The sequence below is a fragment of the Lactuca saligna genome, chromosome 4 (assembly GCF_052625555.1).
Source record: "Lactuca saligna cultivar CGN05327 chromosome 4, ASM5262555v1, whole genome shotgun sequence".
NCBI classification, from domain to species: domain Eukaryota; kingdom Viridiplantae; phylum Streptophyta; class Magnoliopsida; order Asterales; family Asteraceae; genus Lactuca; species Lactuca saligna.
Window position 1 is genome coordinate 19,430,411 of NC_136420.1, and position 17,357 is coordinate 19,447,767.

Consider the following 17,357-nt stretch of genomic DNA (forward strand, 5'->3'; position numbering starts at 1 on the left):
ATAAAATACCATATACAAAAAATACAATCCATTGCATAATATAAAATAAAATTTCATACTCAAAAAATAAAATAAATTGCACAAATTGTAATGTCATACAAAGAATCATTCAAATGTTAAACAAAAATAATACATTGCTAACATGGGTTATACATTCATATAAAACTAACAAATAATCATACAACTCTGTTTCTTACTGGAAAGGAATGTCAAACATGATTATGAGTCTCCCTTAATCTTGATTACTCACCTGCTTAAGTAGATTGTTGTTGTTGAGAAGGTTACCTAGCAACAGAGAAAAACACAACACCTCTCCCACAATCACAACATCATTTACAGAGAAAGGGTTGTCAATTACTTTCATTAAGACTTTCATTCAATCACAAAAATATTAAATAAAAGGGTGAAACAGTAACTTACTTTTGATAAGTTGATCTCCCTTAGAGCAAACACAGCTAAAGCATTGAACAAGACCCTATTTCAAAATTTTATAAATACACAAATCATGATACCTGATATTGGAATACACACTTTGAGACATGAATAAATACGAGTAGATTAACCTGGATACATAGGAAGTAAAGATGGAAGGTGCCAGAACTCCGGGGGCATTGGGTTGGTTCCTTCCCACTCGCACACACCAAGCCAGAACTCCACTTAATCCAGCACCAAAATAAGCCTGCATTCAGAAAGCTGCAGGGGTGAGTCACAATTCAAGAATCTGTTAAAATTTGAGGAATAACATGTTCAACCAAAACAATATTAGAAAACATGGTTAAATGCGAAACATAGCAATGTAATAATTCTCAAGGTGCTGGAATACTTGAAATCTAGATTATTTGGTTGTTTGTACATCCAGACGATTTTATCACGAACATAAGTCATGTTATCAACTTTTTGAAGAAGTATTCCAAGACATTTGTAGGAGAAGAATACTCTCAATAAGATAATTTAATTAACAAAATGTAATGATAATGATAATGAGTTCATACCTATGAAGTAGTGCAGAATGCTCATCATCATATGTATAAAGCTCATACTGCTTTGCAAAAGCATTTCCAAGAGAAATGACCCAATCAATGTCTTGAACAACATCCAAAGTTTCTGCAAGAAACTGCAAACAAAAAAAGAAATAAATAATAATGACATGAAAAGTAAGACTATCAGTCTATAACCTCAACAATAAAACAAAACAAATTATTATTAAAATCAAATAATGATAATACAAATTGTTACAAATTATGGGATAGCAGGGTCTTCTATGATGACATATAAAGCAGCCCTATTACAATATTACCCTTGTGGGACAGCAGGGTCTTCTTCTATGATGACAAATTGTGGGACAACAGTACAAGACTAAATGCATGTAGATTGATAAGGTTGTTTTTTTTTTACTTAATAAAATCAAAATGACTTGTCGTGCTAAGTGAGAGGTTGGTCACTTTATGTATTAAGATCCTTCCTATTACAATATTACCCTTGTTTATTTTTTTTTATTTTATTCAACTTTTGACAATCTCATGAAAAAGGCACTATCGACCTCGTTTTTTTTTCAATGTTCACAGAATTTTAAACAAAATGTTGGCATCTATTTACCTGTTGTTGTTTGTTTTAGAATTTGGAGAGAGAGAGAGAGAGAGAGAGAGAGAGAGAATCTTCATGCCTTTATGGTGTATCAAAGGAGGGCGCGAAAAGACAACCCAGTTACCATCCTAAGCAATTAGTGGTCCTAGACCATATGAAAAACAGAGCTCATATCATAAGCTGATTTCAAAAGGGGCAACAACCAGTATGGCAATCCTAGCATTCCAAAATTTGAAAACTCAAAGCTTGTCATTGGCTCACAAGTTTTGTTGTATTTCCGCACCACCTGACCATCGAAACACTCTTGTTTCTTAGAGGATATTGTAGTTCATCAATTAAAACAAAAGGAAAATATTTAATTTTACCTGTGTCACAAATTACGATATTATCCTGAAAAGTTACCAAAGAATAAAGCAGACCCGCACGTGAAATACCCTCCACCGAGAAATTATTTTGTGGCAGCTGCTGACAGATCCATGATCCATAAAGTTTCAAAACTGCATGAAAACATTATATAGCAAATTAACAGTATATCATGTTAATTAAAATATGACATGTAAAATGTGGTAATTTTCCAATGACTTGAGAAGATGCCAGGGGTAAAAATGTAATTTAGGATCAACTTCCTCAGAATTTGAAGGAATGTCTTTTGCACTCTAAAGTTTATCAATGATCCAAGTCACTAAACTACTTTTTGACTCACTGACATTAGGTTTTTGATATAATATCTCAACTGTCCTGCTCTCCATATCAGCTCTCCTTATAACATGATTCTTTCATCATATGAAAAGTAAAAATCATAATAAGACTATATCCCCATCAATATATTTGTAATTATTCATTTAAAAAAGAATACCTCTGAGTCAACAAAATAGAAGGAATCATCCTCATTGTGATAAAACAAAGCAGCAGGGCGAATTATTTTGGAAGATTCAAACTCTCCATCTTCAAATCCAAGTGAAGATCCAATCTGATATATATATATATATATATATATATATATATATATATATATATATATATATATATATAATTATCATAAGCATTTAGCTACTCAAAATTGAAATGCTATGTGAATTACAAATGGAACTCCTGATAATTACCATTAACAAAGCATAGTATATTTGATAATTACCATCAGGATCAACAATCCCATCCATTTGAAGTGCATCTGAGTTTGCCAAATCTAAATTTGCAGGTGTAATGGCTAAGATTATACAACATGGCTGCATAATGTAGGAGAGTATCATTTCACGGAACACAGTAGAGAAGGGACCTGGACATGATGATAAAAAAAATAATCAAAACTATGAGTAAATTAACCTAATCACTGCATATAACCTACCCACAATGTTTTTCACCGGAAGTGGACCCCTGCACCATCACATCACAAAAATCATAAGGATTGTAATCTTGATACAGGACCAGAACTGTAGCCAAATTCCTACAAGATTATTGATACAAGACAATGAGCAAACAACAAAACACAGAACTAATCAAAGATACTTATAATCAAGAAGTGAAATCGCACCTGAAGAATGGGAGGAGCCTTGAAGATCACAATATCTGAAACTTCTGGCTTCCGAAAGATGTATGAAACCTAAATCAATAACAGGCAAAAACTCAAAATCTTGCATACAATCACTATGTGAATTGAAAAGCCAAAATGGCGAAATTGGCAACCATCATTCATATAGTGTGTAATAAGGTTAGAATTTGGATTATACCTTTTCGGCCATTATGCGATCACCCACATCAAGGGTAGGGCTCATGGATGCAGAGGGGATGGATTTTGGTTTAGCCAATTGCGATCGAAATAAGATACTGACACTCAAAGCGGTGAAGGCAGCCTTAGCATCATCGGAGCAAACACTTAATAGTTTTGAAAACCAATTGTTCCTCTCAACGATGATTTTGGTACGTGCAACATTGCAGGTTTTCACGCAATCAGTAGTAGTCTGATTGGACTTCGTCGAGCTAGTACCGCCTTTATCAACCTCCGTACTTCGACCCTTGGAAAAATGGAAGTTTTAGCATCATCGGAGCAAACACTTCGACCCTTGGAAAAATGGAATCATGGAAGACGCCGTCAACGGCGAAATCCCAAAAACCCCAGAACCACCACCAACGCCACCACCGGTAGCCGTTGACTTTACCAACGAGATCAATCCAACAACGAGGGGAGAAGGTTTGGAGGAGGTCTCAACGCCAAGAAAATCACATGCGAGAGTGGCATACGCCGAAACCGAACACCTTGAACCCACCGTTGGTGCCGGACCGTACCCAGCGAAGGGATCTCGGTCGGGATTCTGGAATATACGAGGACGACAAAAAACCTCGTGAAAAATTCGGCATGTATTGGATTTTCTGGAGGCGGTGGCTAGGTTTTGGGCCACGTAGCCGGAGTAAGAAATAGTGAATCTGATCGCCATACACGCAATTTTGATTAACAACAAAAAGATTTGGAAAATTGCTTCTTCGGTGATCAACTGTTGTGACGTGAAAAGAAAACTCACAAAGAAAGAGATCCCATTGAAAATGAAGAAATCAGTGAGATTAGGAGGGTGGGGTGGAATCGAAGGGTAAGATTAGAACAAGAAGGGAAGAATCGGGAGCTGAAAATTGGGGAAAATGATGAAATCGAAAAAACCCCAAAGCTGAAAACAACCTGAGATTTCCTCCGGGAAGCGATGGAGAGATCTCAAGGGTGTGGAGACGAAAGAGACTTCCGGTGAAAAACATTGTGGGTAGGTCTGTGTTCAAAATTGATAGATTTTTTTTCAAAATTGATAGGGGGTTGTGATTCTTTAGGCTTCAAAATTGATAGATTTTTTTTCGATTCTTTCAAGTTTGAATCAGAAAATGAGAAAGAGTTAGGGAAATCAAGACTGCAATGTTCGTCCTTGTTAGGTTGAAGATGAAAGATAGATAGAAGATAGAAAAAAAAAGGCGGGTTTTCAAAATTTTGGGGATTTCATTTCCCCCCTTGTATACTAAAAGCGCGTTTCAATAAAATTATAAAGCGACAGGTACAGACGACGCGCGCTTAAGATAAAGCGCCCTCAGTGTTTTTAATTTTTTTTCTTGAGACACTAAATTAAGGGCACGCAATAAAGCGTGACGTAAATCCTTAAATTTTTTGGAGAGATGACACTATTTTAAAGGCACATCCTTTTGCGTATCGTTAATTATCGCGTGTCGTAAAAAGTGCGTCATTAAAGGTCTTTTTTCTAGTAGTGTAATATTCAAAAGTGAATTCATCGTCCAATATTAAAATATTAATATACTATGTTTATTATATGCTATATTCATATATGAATGATGCTTAAATTGTAAAAAAAAAAAAAAAATCATGCTTTTTATTATAAGTGAATAACAAATGTACTGTAATAAAACTTGATGCATTGTTATTCATTTATAAATAACGATAACTGAAAACATATAAAAAAAATTATTTTATCTTAAAACTATATCAATATGGATGTCTATTTGTAGAGAATAAAAAATCATGAATTTTGGTATATTTAAAATCATTTTTTGATAAAAATAGCTTATAAAAATTATAAAAAAACAAAAAAAACTATGTTTTTGTATATATTAAGATAATGATTAGCATAGTTTAAGAAAATATGTTATGTTGGAAAACACATGTGCATTCGTTTCCCATTTCCACCGGTACGTTGGAGCCTTTTGCGACAAAAATAAATGATTGGCTGAGAATGATTCCCCCATTCTCAACCTTTTTTTTCTTAATTGAACCCTCCCCATATATATATATATATATATATATATATATATATATATATATATATATATATATATATATATATATATATATATATATATATATATATATATAGGGTTAGGTTCATGTGAGACGGCCTAATTTTGTGAGACCGTGAGACGTATTTTTTTATTTTTTTTTATTTCTTTTTAATTTTTTTTTAGTTAATTCAAGTTTCGAAAATAATATTTAAAAAAAGAATTTTTTGATTTTTCCATTTATTTTGCATTTTAAAATTATTTTTAGAATATGTACAGTGTAATATTCTATTTAGAATATTTCAAGTATTTTTCAAAAATAATAGATTTTTTTTTATTTTTTTAGTTAATTCAAGTTCCGAAAATAATATTTAAAAAAAGAATTTTTAGATTTTTCCATTTATTTTGCATTTTAAAATTATTTTTTAGAATATGTCAGTGTAATATTCTATTTAGAATATTTCACGTATTTTTCAAAAAAAAAAAAACAGGATTTTTTTTATTTATATTTTTTTTATTTAATTCAAGTTCAGAAAATAATATTTTAAAAAAAAGAATTTTTGGATTTTTTCATTTATTTTGCATTTTAAAATTATTTTTAGATTTGGTCTCACGGTTTCACAAAATTAGAATGGTCTCAAATGAACCTGAACCTCTCTATATATATATATATATATATATATATATATATATATATATATATATATATATATATATATATATATATATATATATATATATATATATATATATATATCCCCTATGCCAAACTTTTTTTTTTTTTTTTTTTTTTTTTTTTTACATCTAATGTTTAGTATTTACTTTTCCGTCAACTACATTCCTCAGTTTTGCAAATATTAATGAGAAGTCAGTGCATTAAAAACGGATGGGCTCCGTTGTATGTGCAAAGTCTTTGAAGAAAAATAAATAAGTGGATTGCTATCATCGATTCAAATAATTATCACGAAAATATCTCATACATTGAATCGTTATTCATCCAATTAATTGGAAGAAGAAAAAGAAAAGTACATTGAATCGGTCGAACTACTGGTTTGAACCGTGAACCGTCCGACCAATTTGGTTGGTCCTAAACACCAGATTTATACATTTAGCGGGTCTAGAAATTAAATCCATAGTGGGGCAATAATTAGAATCGGCCATGAGTTTGTGTGGGGTGTGCGTGTGCATAGGACCCCAGAAATTTTGGACCCCAATTTATACTCGTTTAGCTGGTAATTACTTATCAGATGATTTCTATCTTGATCCAGGAAAAATATATGAGGTGTTGCTTCTCTCCTTAAAGTTGAGAGTTCAGATCTCGTTGGAGACATAAGTGGATTCAAGGGTAATTTAGGTTTATATTGTATTTGCTGTTCAAAAAAAAAAAAAAAAAAACTAGTAATTACTTATAGGTAGTAGAGCTTGTATTTTATCGAATTCGCCTTATGTTCATATCTTCTAAGTTTTTAGAGGAGAGTAGAGGTGGCAAATCGAGTATTTGTGTCGTGTTTTTGTCTGACACAACACGATAAAATTTTATATAATACGAACACGACACGATATTATGTTTTTTTTAACTAAGAGGAACACAAACTAATTAAAAAAAATAACAAACACAACACAACATGAAAAAAATAACATAAAATAACAATTAGTTTATTTAATTAAGATTTAATAATACATAACATGATAAACACACAGAAAACACAACATACAAATGTTAAAATGTATCAATTTTGGATTGAATATTGAATACAAACACAACACAACACGATATGGTGTTTTCTATAATAGACACGAACAGAAATTTGAATTTTATTTTCGTCCAAATTTTGTTTTGTATCTTGTTATTAATTACCACCCTAAATGGCGGTGTTCGATGATTAATATTCTCTTTTAATCCACCATAATAAACAAGGATTGTTTTTACCAAATATTAACTTACCATTGAATTTGATACGTGTTATTTTTAAAAATTTAAGAAAATTTTTTTTCACTTCTCATTTTGTTTTGTTTTTTTTTTATTCAAATTACATCTATTAAATGTCACTTCCTATTAATTGATTTTATTAATATATTAATTAATATGTATTAATGTAATTAATAACCTTCTATTTGTGAATTCATATTTTTATTATTATATAGTATAAAACATATTAGTCATATCTTGAATTTTAAAAGGATGAAGATACATAATTTTTTGTACAAATCAATTATGCATATGTATATTATTAATACTTGCCAAGAGTTTGAACACTTGAATTAAAGAAGGTTATTAAGAAATTTAATTATAAGCAAAATAAAAATTTTAAAATATTAAATTCATGTATATAAATTAAATTATAATTTTTAAACTAGACACCATTGTTATATAATTTACATCAAATATTTAAATAAACAATATAAATATAAGGTCAAAACATAAATAATTTATAATACTTTATTTAAAAGTGGTAAGTTTTTTATTACATATTAACTACTAATGAAATCTATGAATTATTTCCTTGTAAGAAAATATTCGTCAATAGAGCTCTTTATTGTCACCGCTTTACGTAGACACATTTCTAGTATTAATTAATGTATATTAACATAGACACTAACATTCCATTTGTGAATTCATATTAATTAATTTTATTAGAATAGATTAATTAAAACAAAATTACATAAATGGTTCTTGTGATTTACCAAATGTCACAAATTCAATCATTTTTACTCACACAGTTAGTTTTGGTCTTTTTAGGTAGAAAGGACAAAACTGTTTAGAAGAGAATAATTATGTCTCGTAAATCAATTGTAGAAGATGGAAAATATTGGTTAGCAATCGATTAAGAATATAAAATCATCGGGTTTGACTAATCAATTATGCAAAATATGAAGCGGGAAAAAATCAAGTCGTGAATAACCATATCATGAATAAGGACATCTGTTCTTGGATGGATTGGAAATGAGTATTTTAGTAGTTTAGTTATAGTATAACTTAAAAATAATGTTTTTTTTTCTTTTTATTTTTGAATATGTTAATTATCATTTAATTAAGTATTTGGGTATATATGTTAGTTTATAAAGATATAGATGTAATTTGAAGTTTTACAAATATATAGATGTAATTATGCAAGTTTATAAAGATATAGATGAAATTTTCCCTAAAAATGTATTATATTTGAGTTTGTTTATGTTCTAATGTAAGTTTGTCTATGTTTATGTGCTTAATTTAATATACATTATCTACATATGAGTCAGGTCAACATTTCGATGTAAATTTAGAACTTTTGTTCAATAATTTTACAAAAAAAATTACTTGCTTTTTTTTTTTATGTATGTGTCGATGTAAATTTGAGTTTGTCTATGTTTTGATGTAATTTTTTTTATATTTTCAAGCGTATTTTTATGTACGTGTTTACTTTTTTCGTTCGTGCTTATTTTTTTCATGTCGGCATATTGACGACTATGTTGATAAAAGTTATGTTGAAACGTAAAAAATAAGCACAAACAAAGAATAACGAGGCTACTGGTTATAACATTTGGTAAGCGTGTTATAGAAGCAAAGATGGTTTTCGGAAGTAATATAGGAAACCATATGTTTATTCCAGGAATGTCTTTGACACTTTCAGATGAAAGGATTCCTTTTACATTTCAAAGAAGATAATATTTACTAGTTATATGTTTTGCGACGACAATAAACAAGAGTCAACGACATTCATTATTGAAGGTGAGCGTTGTTTTTTAGACAACCAAAATGTTCACTCATGGATAGTTGTATGTTGCATAAGCGAGAGTTAAAAACAGATATGAATTAAAAATATTAGTTTTATACAATGACGGTAAAATTAGCAAAAACTCCTATAAACATTAAAAGTGGTGATGATAATCGGGTGATGACAATGGTGTTATAGCAGATGACTACCATCATCATTGGATGGAAAAGGTTGATGAGCTTATGTCCGACCTCCGATGAAGATGTTTGGTGGTGATCCCGACGACTTTCGATGATAAGAGGCAACCCTTTTTGCATATTCTGATGATTTTGTGGTGAAACTAATAAAATTAAAAAGAATTAATAACATACATTAAAAAAATAATAAACTAATAATCCAACAAAATAATCTTTATTATATAAAAAAATAATAAATTAAAAGTAATATTCCAATAAAAGAGAATTAATCCAAAAAAAGGAATTAAAAAAATAGCTAAAAGAAATTAATAATTTGATAATATTATATTTATTAGGATATAAATACTATAAATTAAAATAATATTTATTAATATGTAATAATACAATAAAAACTAAGTACTCCAATAAATAAAATTAACTAATAATCCAATATAATAATATTTATTAATATATAATTATTATATATTTAAATAATATTTATTTATGTATAATAATCCAATTAAAATACGGGATAACAAAGAAATTAAAAAAATAATTAAAAGAAATTAAAATTTTAATAAAACAATTTTTATTAATATATAAATAATATATATTAAGAATAACATTTATTAATATATAATAATTCAATAAAAATAAAAATAAGATAGCTTGATTGTAGAAATAGTGCATTATGGTACAATAGTCATTTTAAAAATCTTAAGAGACAAATTATTAAAATTAACAGACGATGGACCAAAACCATAACAAAACTTGTTAAAAATGATTAAATCTATAAATTTTCAAAAATTTTAACCTTAACTATATAAAATAAGAAACGACAAGATTTGTTTTTTCTTTTTATTTATTTCCACATGGCCTTGGTTGGTTGGGATTTTTTTTTAATTTTTTAATTTTTTAATTTTTATGGCTGCGCTTGGCTTATTTATTTATTTTTTTATTTTCATGGCTGCTTGGTTTTGTATTGTTGTTTTGATATTCATCTCCAAATCGTGAAGGTTGCTTGGGTTTTAATTTTTAGAACTTAATGTTTGTTTTGATTTGTATGTTAATTATTTTAATTTGGTTTTTATTGTAATTAAGATAGATACATGAATATTATGGTGGTACTGTATGGTAGCTACTAGCTAGCTTTTGGTGGTGGTGATTGAAACTTTTAGTTTGCAGTGCATAACAATTAACAAAATAGGAAAAATGACAAAATTAAGGTAAATTTGTCATTATGTATTAAAAAAGTGTCCTAAAACTATAAAATTTGATTTTGTCCTTTTCTTTTTCAATTTTATATATATTTTCCAAATCAAAACTTCCGTTTTGACTGTAGGTTATAGAGAGTGTTAACTAATAGTTCCTACAATTATTTGAAGCCACAATGCAACTATCATATTTTCAAAGTTTGAATAAACCTCCAAATTCACCAAACCATGCATATAGACAATTTTTCTAATTTACTCATTTACTCATAAAAAATAAACAAAAATTTTGCTTGAACTCCGATCCAACTCCATCCGACCATGCTACGAACTTTGACCAATACTTTTTCTTATCCTCATCGAAGTTGCGAATTATATGTACTATATTTAATAATTAATATACGTAATGAAGCAATAATATAACAATCGATAAGGTCATTTATTCTTCTCATCTGCCCTCCACAAACATTTTAATTTTCGTCTACTCTTTAAATCCTCACCTTCCCCTTCCCTAAATATACTGATGTTTTGGTCCTTTCACTTCACTACACTTCTGTCCTCACTCCTCATCACATTTCTCTTTAGATCCTCATCTTCTTCAAAATGCTCCGGTCTACAAAACGATCCTATGAGTATCTCATCAACCATGTCCCCAAGCTTCTCCTCGTAACCATAATCTTTGCTTTCTTTATTCAAGCATTCAAACAAGCCCCATACCACCTTCTTGATGATAGTTATTTCATCCACACACTCACTTTCTGTTTGCTAGCAATCTCCATTCTCGCATTCTACTTCTTGAACAAACCTCAAACCATCTACCTCGTCGACTTCGCTTGTTTCAAGCCACCATCCATGCTCCGTGTGCCATACGCCACTGCGGTTGAACATGCCCATATCATCTTGGCCTCGGAGCCCAAAAGCGTTTCTTTCCAAGTTAAGATATTCGATAGATCGGGTTTGGGTGAGGAAACATGTTTACCACATTCATTACACTATCTACCACCAAAACCTAATATGATGGATGCTAGAGATGAGGCTGAAATGGTCATTTTCTCAGCCATGGATTCTTTACTTCAACAAACAGGGATTAGTCCGAAAGATATCGATATTTTGATCGTAAACTGCAGCCTCTTCGCACCAACTCCTTCGATTTCAGCCATGGTGGTTAACAAGTATAAGATGAGAAGTAACGTCAAGAGTTATAACTTGTCGGGAATGGGGTGTAGCGCTGGGTTAATATCCATAGATTTAGCAAAAAACCTACTCCAAGTACATCATGAATCGTATGCGGTTGTGATAAGTACTGAGACTATCACCCCGAATTCTTACACGGGTAAAGAAAGATCCATGCTCGTTCCAAACTGTCTTTTCAGAATTGGAGGCGCAGCCATTCTCTTGACCAATAAAAGGTCACAACGTAAACATGCTAAGTACACACTCTTGCATGTGGTTCGAACCCACAAAGGGTCTGAAGATAAATCATATCGTTGTGTCACACAAGAAGAAGATAAAGAGGGTCATGTCGGGATAGCGTTAAACCTAGATCTCATGGTGATCGCTGGGAATTCATTGAAGTCAAACATAAGCAGCATCGGGCCATTGGTTCTTCCCGCATCGGAGCAACTCTTGTTTGTTTTCAATCTCATTGGGAGAAAGTTCCTTAAGCTTGATCTGAAGCCCTACATTCCTGACTTCAAGAAGGCATTCCGTCATTTCTGCATTCACGCCGGTGGACGTGCGGTTATCGACGAGCTTCAGAAGAGCCTTCGGCTGACGTCGGAGCATGTTGAAGCATCAAGGATGACGTTGCACCGTTTCGGAAACACATCGTCTTCGTCATTATGGTACGAGATAGGTTACATGGAAGCCAAAGGGAGAATGAAGAAAGGAGACAGGGTTTGGCAAATAGGGTTTGGGAGTGGGTTTAAATGCAATAGTGCAGTTTGGGTATGTAACAGAGAAATCGAAGCAGCAAAAAATGGTGCCTGGGCTGATTGCATCCACAGGTACCCTGTAAACGAGCCAGAAGCTGTGAAGCCCTAAGCCTGGGAAAGCATGTCATGTTACTTCGAAGACCCCGACAAACATATCAATTTACATTACCTTAAATAAAAAGATTTTATGTAATCCAAAAAAAAAGGGAAAATTAAATATAGCAAAATTTATTTGGTAAATGTAATTTTATTTGTTTACATAAATGATAAATCATAACTTATCATTATATCTTTTTATTTTGAAGGGCTGAAATTATTATTATTATTATTATTAAATCAGTCTTCACATTTGGTTTTTAGTTTCTATATATGTTTGTACCAACGGAAAAAGACGGGAATGTTTTACTTCTTTTGTTGGTTTGATAATTGATATATAGATCATCCCCAACTCTTATTGTTTGGGAAAAAAAAGGAAATCGGGGGGTGGGGGAGGGGGGGGGGGGGGGGGGGTCATTCAAATGGCCAAACATGAACTTTTCGATGCAAGTCTATGATTGATTTATAAGGTAATGTTTTTACGTGTGTACTATTACCATTTCTTGTTCAGAAAATTGTGTGCATTTTTTTTGTCCATTTATGTTTTTTTTTTTTTTTTTTTTTCCTTTTTTTGGCAACCACTACCACAAGAAAAACTGATATAGGAGAACCCGGCCATCTCATCAAAATGTCGAAGGTGTTTGAAACAAGATTTTTTTTTTTTTTTTTTTTGCATAAATATTTTTGGAAAGTTTGAAATAATAACTAGATTAATATATGTAATCGAAAAAGGGGGGAGGGGGTACGTCAATGGTAAAAGGGGGGGGGGAGAGAGAGAGAGAGAGAGAGAGAGAGAGAGAGAGAGAGAGAGAGAGAGAGAGAGAGAGTAACGAAACTAGTATTTGAAACTAACATTATATTAATTATTTTCTTATTTTTATAGGATTGTGTCAAATAAGCCTAGAGAATTGGAGACTATGTCGACCAGTAGCCGACTAACATACATATAGTTGGCAACTGGTCAATTGGTTGAATGCAAGCCGGCAAGCCCTAGTTCTAGATAGGGTTTACATGTATATTTTATGTATATATAAAGGTTGATAACCAAGATTTCAACTCTACAATACTATCAATTTCAAGCTTGTGATAAAGAATACTCCATCTTGCATGTGTAGGTAGGTCACATTAACAAAACAATGTAAATATTGTGTATTTGTTTGTGTTTGTGCGAGTGTGATTATTATTATTTCTTTTAGGCAAGTGGTATCAAAGCTACGATTTGTTTTGTCGACTGAAAAAGATAATATCCCACAAATTTGTTGTAACATCCTATTTCCTGTCATTCTTATTTCAGGGTTGTGGGCTGGAAGTCGATTGTGTAAAGACATTTGGCCTTAAGGAGGTAAAGATTAGACCTTGTGGAAGGAGGTAATAATAGTTGAGAGATCTAATCCTTGAATTGTGTTTTGGGCCGAATGGTAAAAAGGAAAAAGTCATAGGTCGGGTTCTTGTATTAATTATGGACTTTTTTTCAAGAAGTTTTTAGTCCAAGATATCTAGATAATAATAGGAGGCTCTTCAATACCTTTCCATGGATATAAAGAACGCCAAAATCAGAGTTGAAACGAAGAAATTATAGGAGTTTGAATCTAGTGCTGCAGGTTGTAATACACTAGGCGTACTCAATGTGCGTTGGGCGTACTAGCTGATTAAAACACGCATTCAAGTGTGTAAACTGAGCGTACCATTTGGTAAGTTGGGTGTACGCTATCAGATGCAAAACCCAAATTTGAGGATTTTGAGCCTTATTTAAGCTCCTTAACTCCCCCAAAACCTTTTCATACTTAGTCTGCACCCCTTCAACATTCTCCCTTGAAACCCTAACCCTAGTTTGAGCATTGTGAGCAAAAAATATGTGTTTTTAAGTGCTTTGGAGTGTTCTTAGTGCATCTTGGAGAAGAAAGATCTCATTAGAGAAGTGTTAGTTGTATTGGAGCTTGTAAATCCAAACCTTATTCACATTGATCTTTCTTGTGAAGTTATAAAGTTTTAATCTTGATGATGAAATTATTAGATCTAGCCAGTTTTGGGTGTTATGAGCTTTTGGTCACTTTAAGTGCATAAAGTTTAGATCTTGAAAGTTTGTGACCTTGTTATGATCATCTAAACATCATATTGATACAGATGTGCAGGTTACTGACTTTGACTTAATGGATTAAGTTGAAAAAGATGCACATTTGGCCCCTTTGAGACTTAAAGACTAGATCTTGTTTGTTGAGACTATTCTAATGGATAAAGTTGGAAAATTTATCAATTATGAAGCTATTAGGAAAATGAAAATGTGATCTTTGTCCTTTTATCCTTTCCATGCAAGACTTATGATGGCTTAATAGATTAATAAGTTAGGGTTTTGGCTTTTGGATCTTTTCTAGTCATGGAAAGTCATAAAGGTGGAAACTTTATGACTTCAGTCGATGTTTTGAGTCTAGATATGAGCTTTCGACAAAAGGTCTTAAGTGATAAAGTACTTAATGGAGAAATAAGATCAGGCCGCGTATGTTGGGCGTACGAGGAGCATGTTGGGCGTACGCAACTGCCATGGACTTTGACTTTGTTGACTTTCGTTGACCGTTGAATGACTTTAGGTCAAACTTGAGGGTTTTGGACTGTTAATTAAGATTTTACTTGGTTTTGGTGATTAGCGGATTCAGGGGTGCACACAGTGCAGAAAGGGAAACACGTCTTAGTTTTTCGGGTTTCTTTATTTCATGTGAGTTTTGCCTCATTGTACCCGTGGGTCGAAGACACCGTTCGTTATCTTTTAGTAGAAGGATGTCATAAGGACTACATATAGTCATGTAGGATAGACTGAGGACTCTTGATCTAGGCTTTCTTACATGTTCCTTGTTTGGTTGTGGGTCTAAAGTAGGATTACTTGTCTAGGTGTCTATCTCACCTCTGGGTATATACGGTTATATATTCTTTGGATTGTTGGTATTTAGTATGTAGTTATATTGTAGTGATCTGTTAGATCTGTATCCTAGTATATATGATGTTACTATTTAGTAGTGATCTGTAGATTTGTATGTCTACTAGTACTTGTGGGTTATCATCTAGTGGAGTGCCCTTGGGACTATATGTAGTATGTAGGACAGCCTAAGAACTCTTGATCTAGGCTTTCTTGCCTGTTCCGTGTTTGGTTGTAGCTCTAGATAAGGACCATCTGTTCGGGTGGCTATCTCACCTCTGGTTACTTATGGTTATGTATTTCATGGAGGTTAGCTGGTAGCAGGACAATGTACCATGAGAGGATTAGTAAGTGTTTGTGAGTTGTATGATTGATGTTTGCCTGTATTATGTTATGCTATGTTATGAGTACCATGATATGGACCAGAAGGTCAACAGTGTATGGATTGGAAGGTCAAGATGATGAGGACCAGAAGGTCATACGGGTAGGGCCAGAAGGTCTACCAGAGTGGGGACGGAAGTCCCCTGAGACACATGGATCGGAAGATCCCATAGAGTTATGGCCTTGAGTGGCGTATATGTTGTATGTGGTATTTTGGGGAACTCATTAAGCATTTATGCTTACAGTGTTATGTGTTATGTGTTTCAGGTACTAGTGATGATCGCGGGAAGGCGCCGACATGATCCGTACACACTGGCAAAAGATTTATTTTATGATCTTGGGATACGTTTTTATCATGATGACATTTGTTAAACATGAGATTTGAGAATATTGAATGAGTTTTATGTTATTTGAAAAATGAAAAATTGTTTTGAATATTTACGTTGTTACAAGTTGGTATCAGAGCCTTGGTTTTAGGGATTCCGATGCACCTTTGGGCACATCTGAACTCAAACTGAGGATTTGAGAAGGTTTTTCATAAAAGAAACAATTTTTTTTTAAAGTAAAAGAATTTGAGAAAGTGGAAAGAAGCAGTGTGTACGATCAGTCTGCGCCCGAATTGTGATTTCCCAAAATACCCTTACGTTATGTGTTATGAGATATGATATGATATGCTATGTATGCTAGAGTAGGCTAGGTATTCGTATTAGGACTAGAGCGGCCTGATTTGTGATGCCTTAGCCTAGGAGATTATTGCTGCTATGAGATGCTTGAAAGTGAATAGGTAGCAGTGAGGAGCTTATGAGGGGCCTACCAAAGGGTAGCCGGTGTTGAGCGAGAAGTAGAGTACTTGTGATCTAGGATCCTGGGAGGAGGTTTGGAATGAATGTTGATACGGTGTGGAAGGTAGTATAGGGACCGTACTACTGGAAGCACCGGATTAGTGCACAGTCCAAGTAAGAATCCTTAGGGTACTAAGGAACAAGTAGGGTTGAGTTGTCGAGTGTGAGTACACTCAAGAAAATCTCTAATATTTTTATGTTGTATTTCAGAGACATCATGGTTGCGACACGCCATACACCACAGACCAACGGCGTGAGTGACGAGGAGATTCGTCAGATGATCCACGAGGAGGTGGCTGCGGATATCCGCGCAGAGATACTGGATATGTTTGGGTCTATCAAGACCACTTTGATTGAGACGTTTGACGAGAGATACGCAGTGGTTACTGAGGCTGCGGCTGTTGTAGCTACTGCAGCTGTGGGTGCTGCTAGACCTCACGGGGTGACTCGATGCTGTTCCGGGAGTTCAGCAACACGAAGCCACTTAAGTTTGATGAGACGCATAATCTAATTGCTATGATGAGATGGATTTCTGATATCGAGGGATGCTTCTACACTTGTTCGTGTCCGGAGCATTTGAGGGTTCGGTTTGCACTGAACCAGCTTCGCTCGGGAGCGAAGGACTGGTGGAAGTTTGTGACGATGAACTTCACCCTTGCAAGGATTTCGGAGGTGACCTGGGAAAGGTTCACCACCATGTTCAGAGACGAGTACGTTCCCCCGGCGGAGAGGGAATGGTTAGCATAGGAGTTTTTGTCCCTCAAGCAG

The 17,357-nt window shown here is 33.0% G+C and overlaps 1 protein-coding gene and 1 pseudogene across 1 annotated transcript; one reads left to right on the forward strand and one right to left on the reverse strand.

The window, feature by feature from the left end:
• Positions 1-2,933: 2,933 nt before the first annotated feature.
• Positions 2,934-4,287, reverse strand: LOC145041350 (putative thylakoidal processing peptidase 2, chloroplastic). The gene is given in 3 exon segments (XM_078989372.1): positions 2,934-3,028; positions 3,116-3,184; positions 3,312-4,287. Coding segments are annotated over 3 exon segments (822 nt in total). The 5' UTR covers positions 4,017-4,287; the 3' UTR covers positions 2,934-2,980.
• A 6,623-nt stretch (positions 4,288-10,910) lies between these two features.
• On the forward strand, positions 10,911-12,649 carry LOC145041349 (3-ketoacyl-CoA synthase 5 pseudogene; annotated as a pseudogene).
• Positions 12,650-17,357: the final 4,708 nt, after the last annotated feature.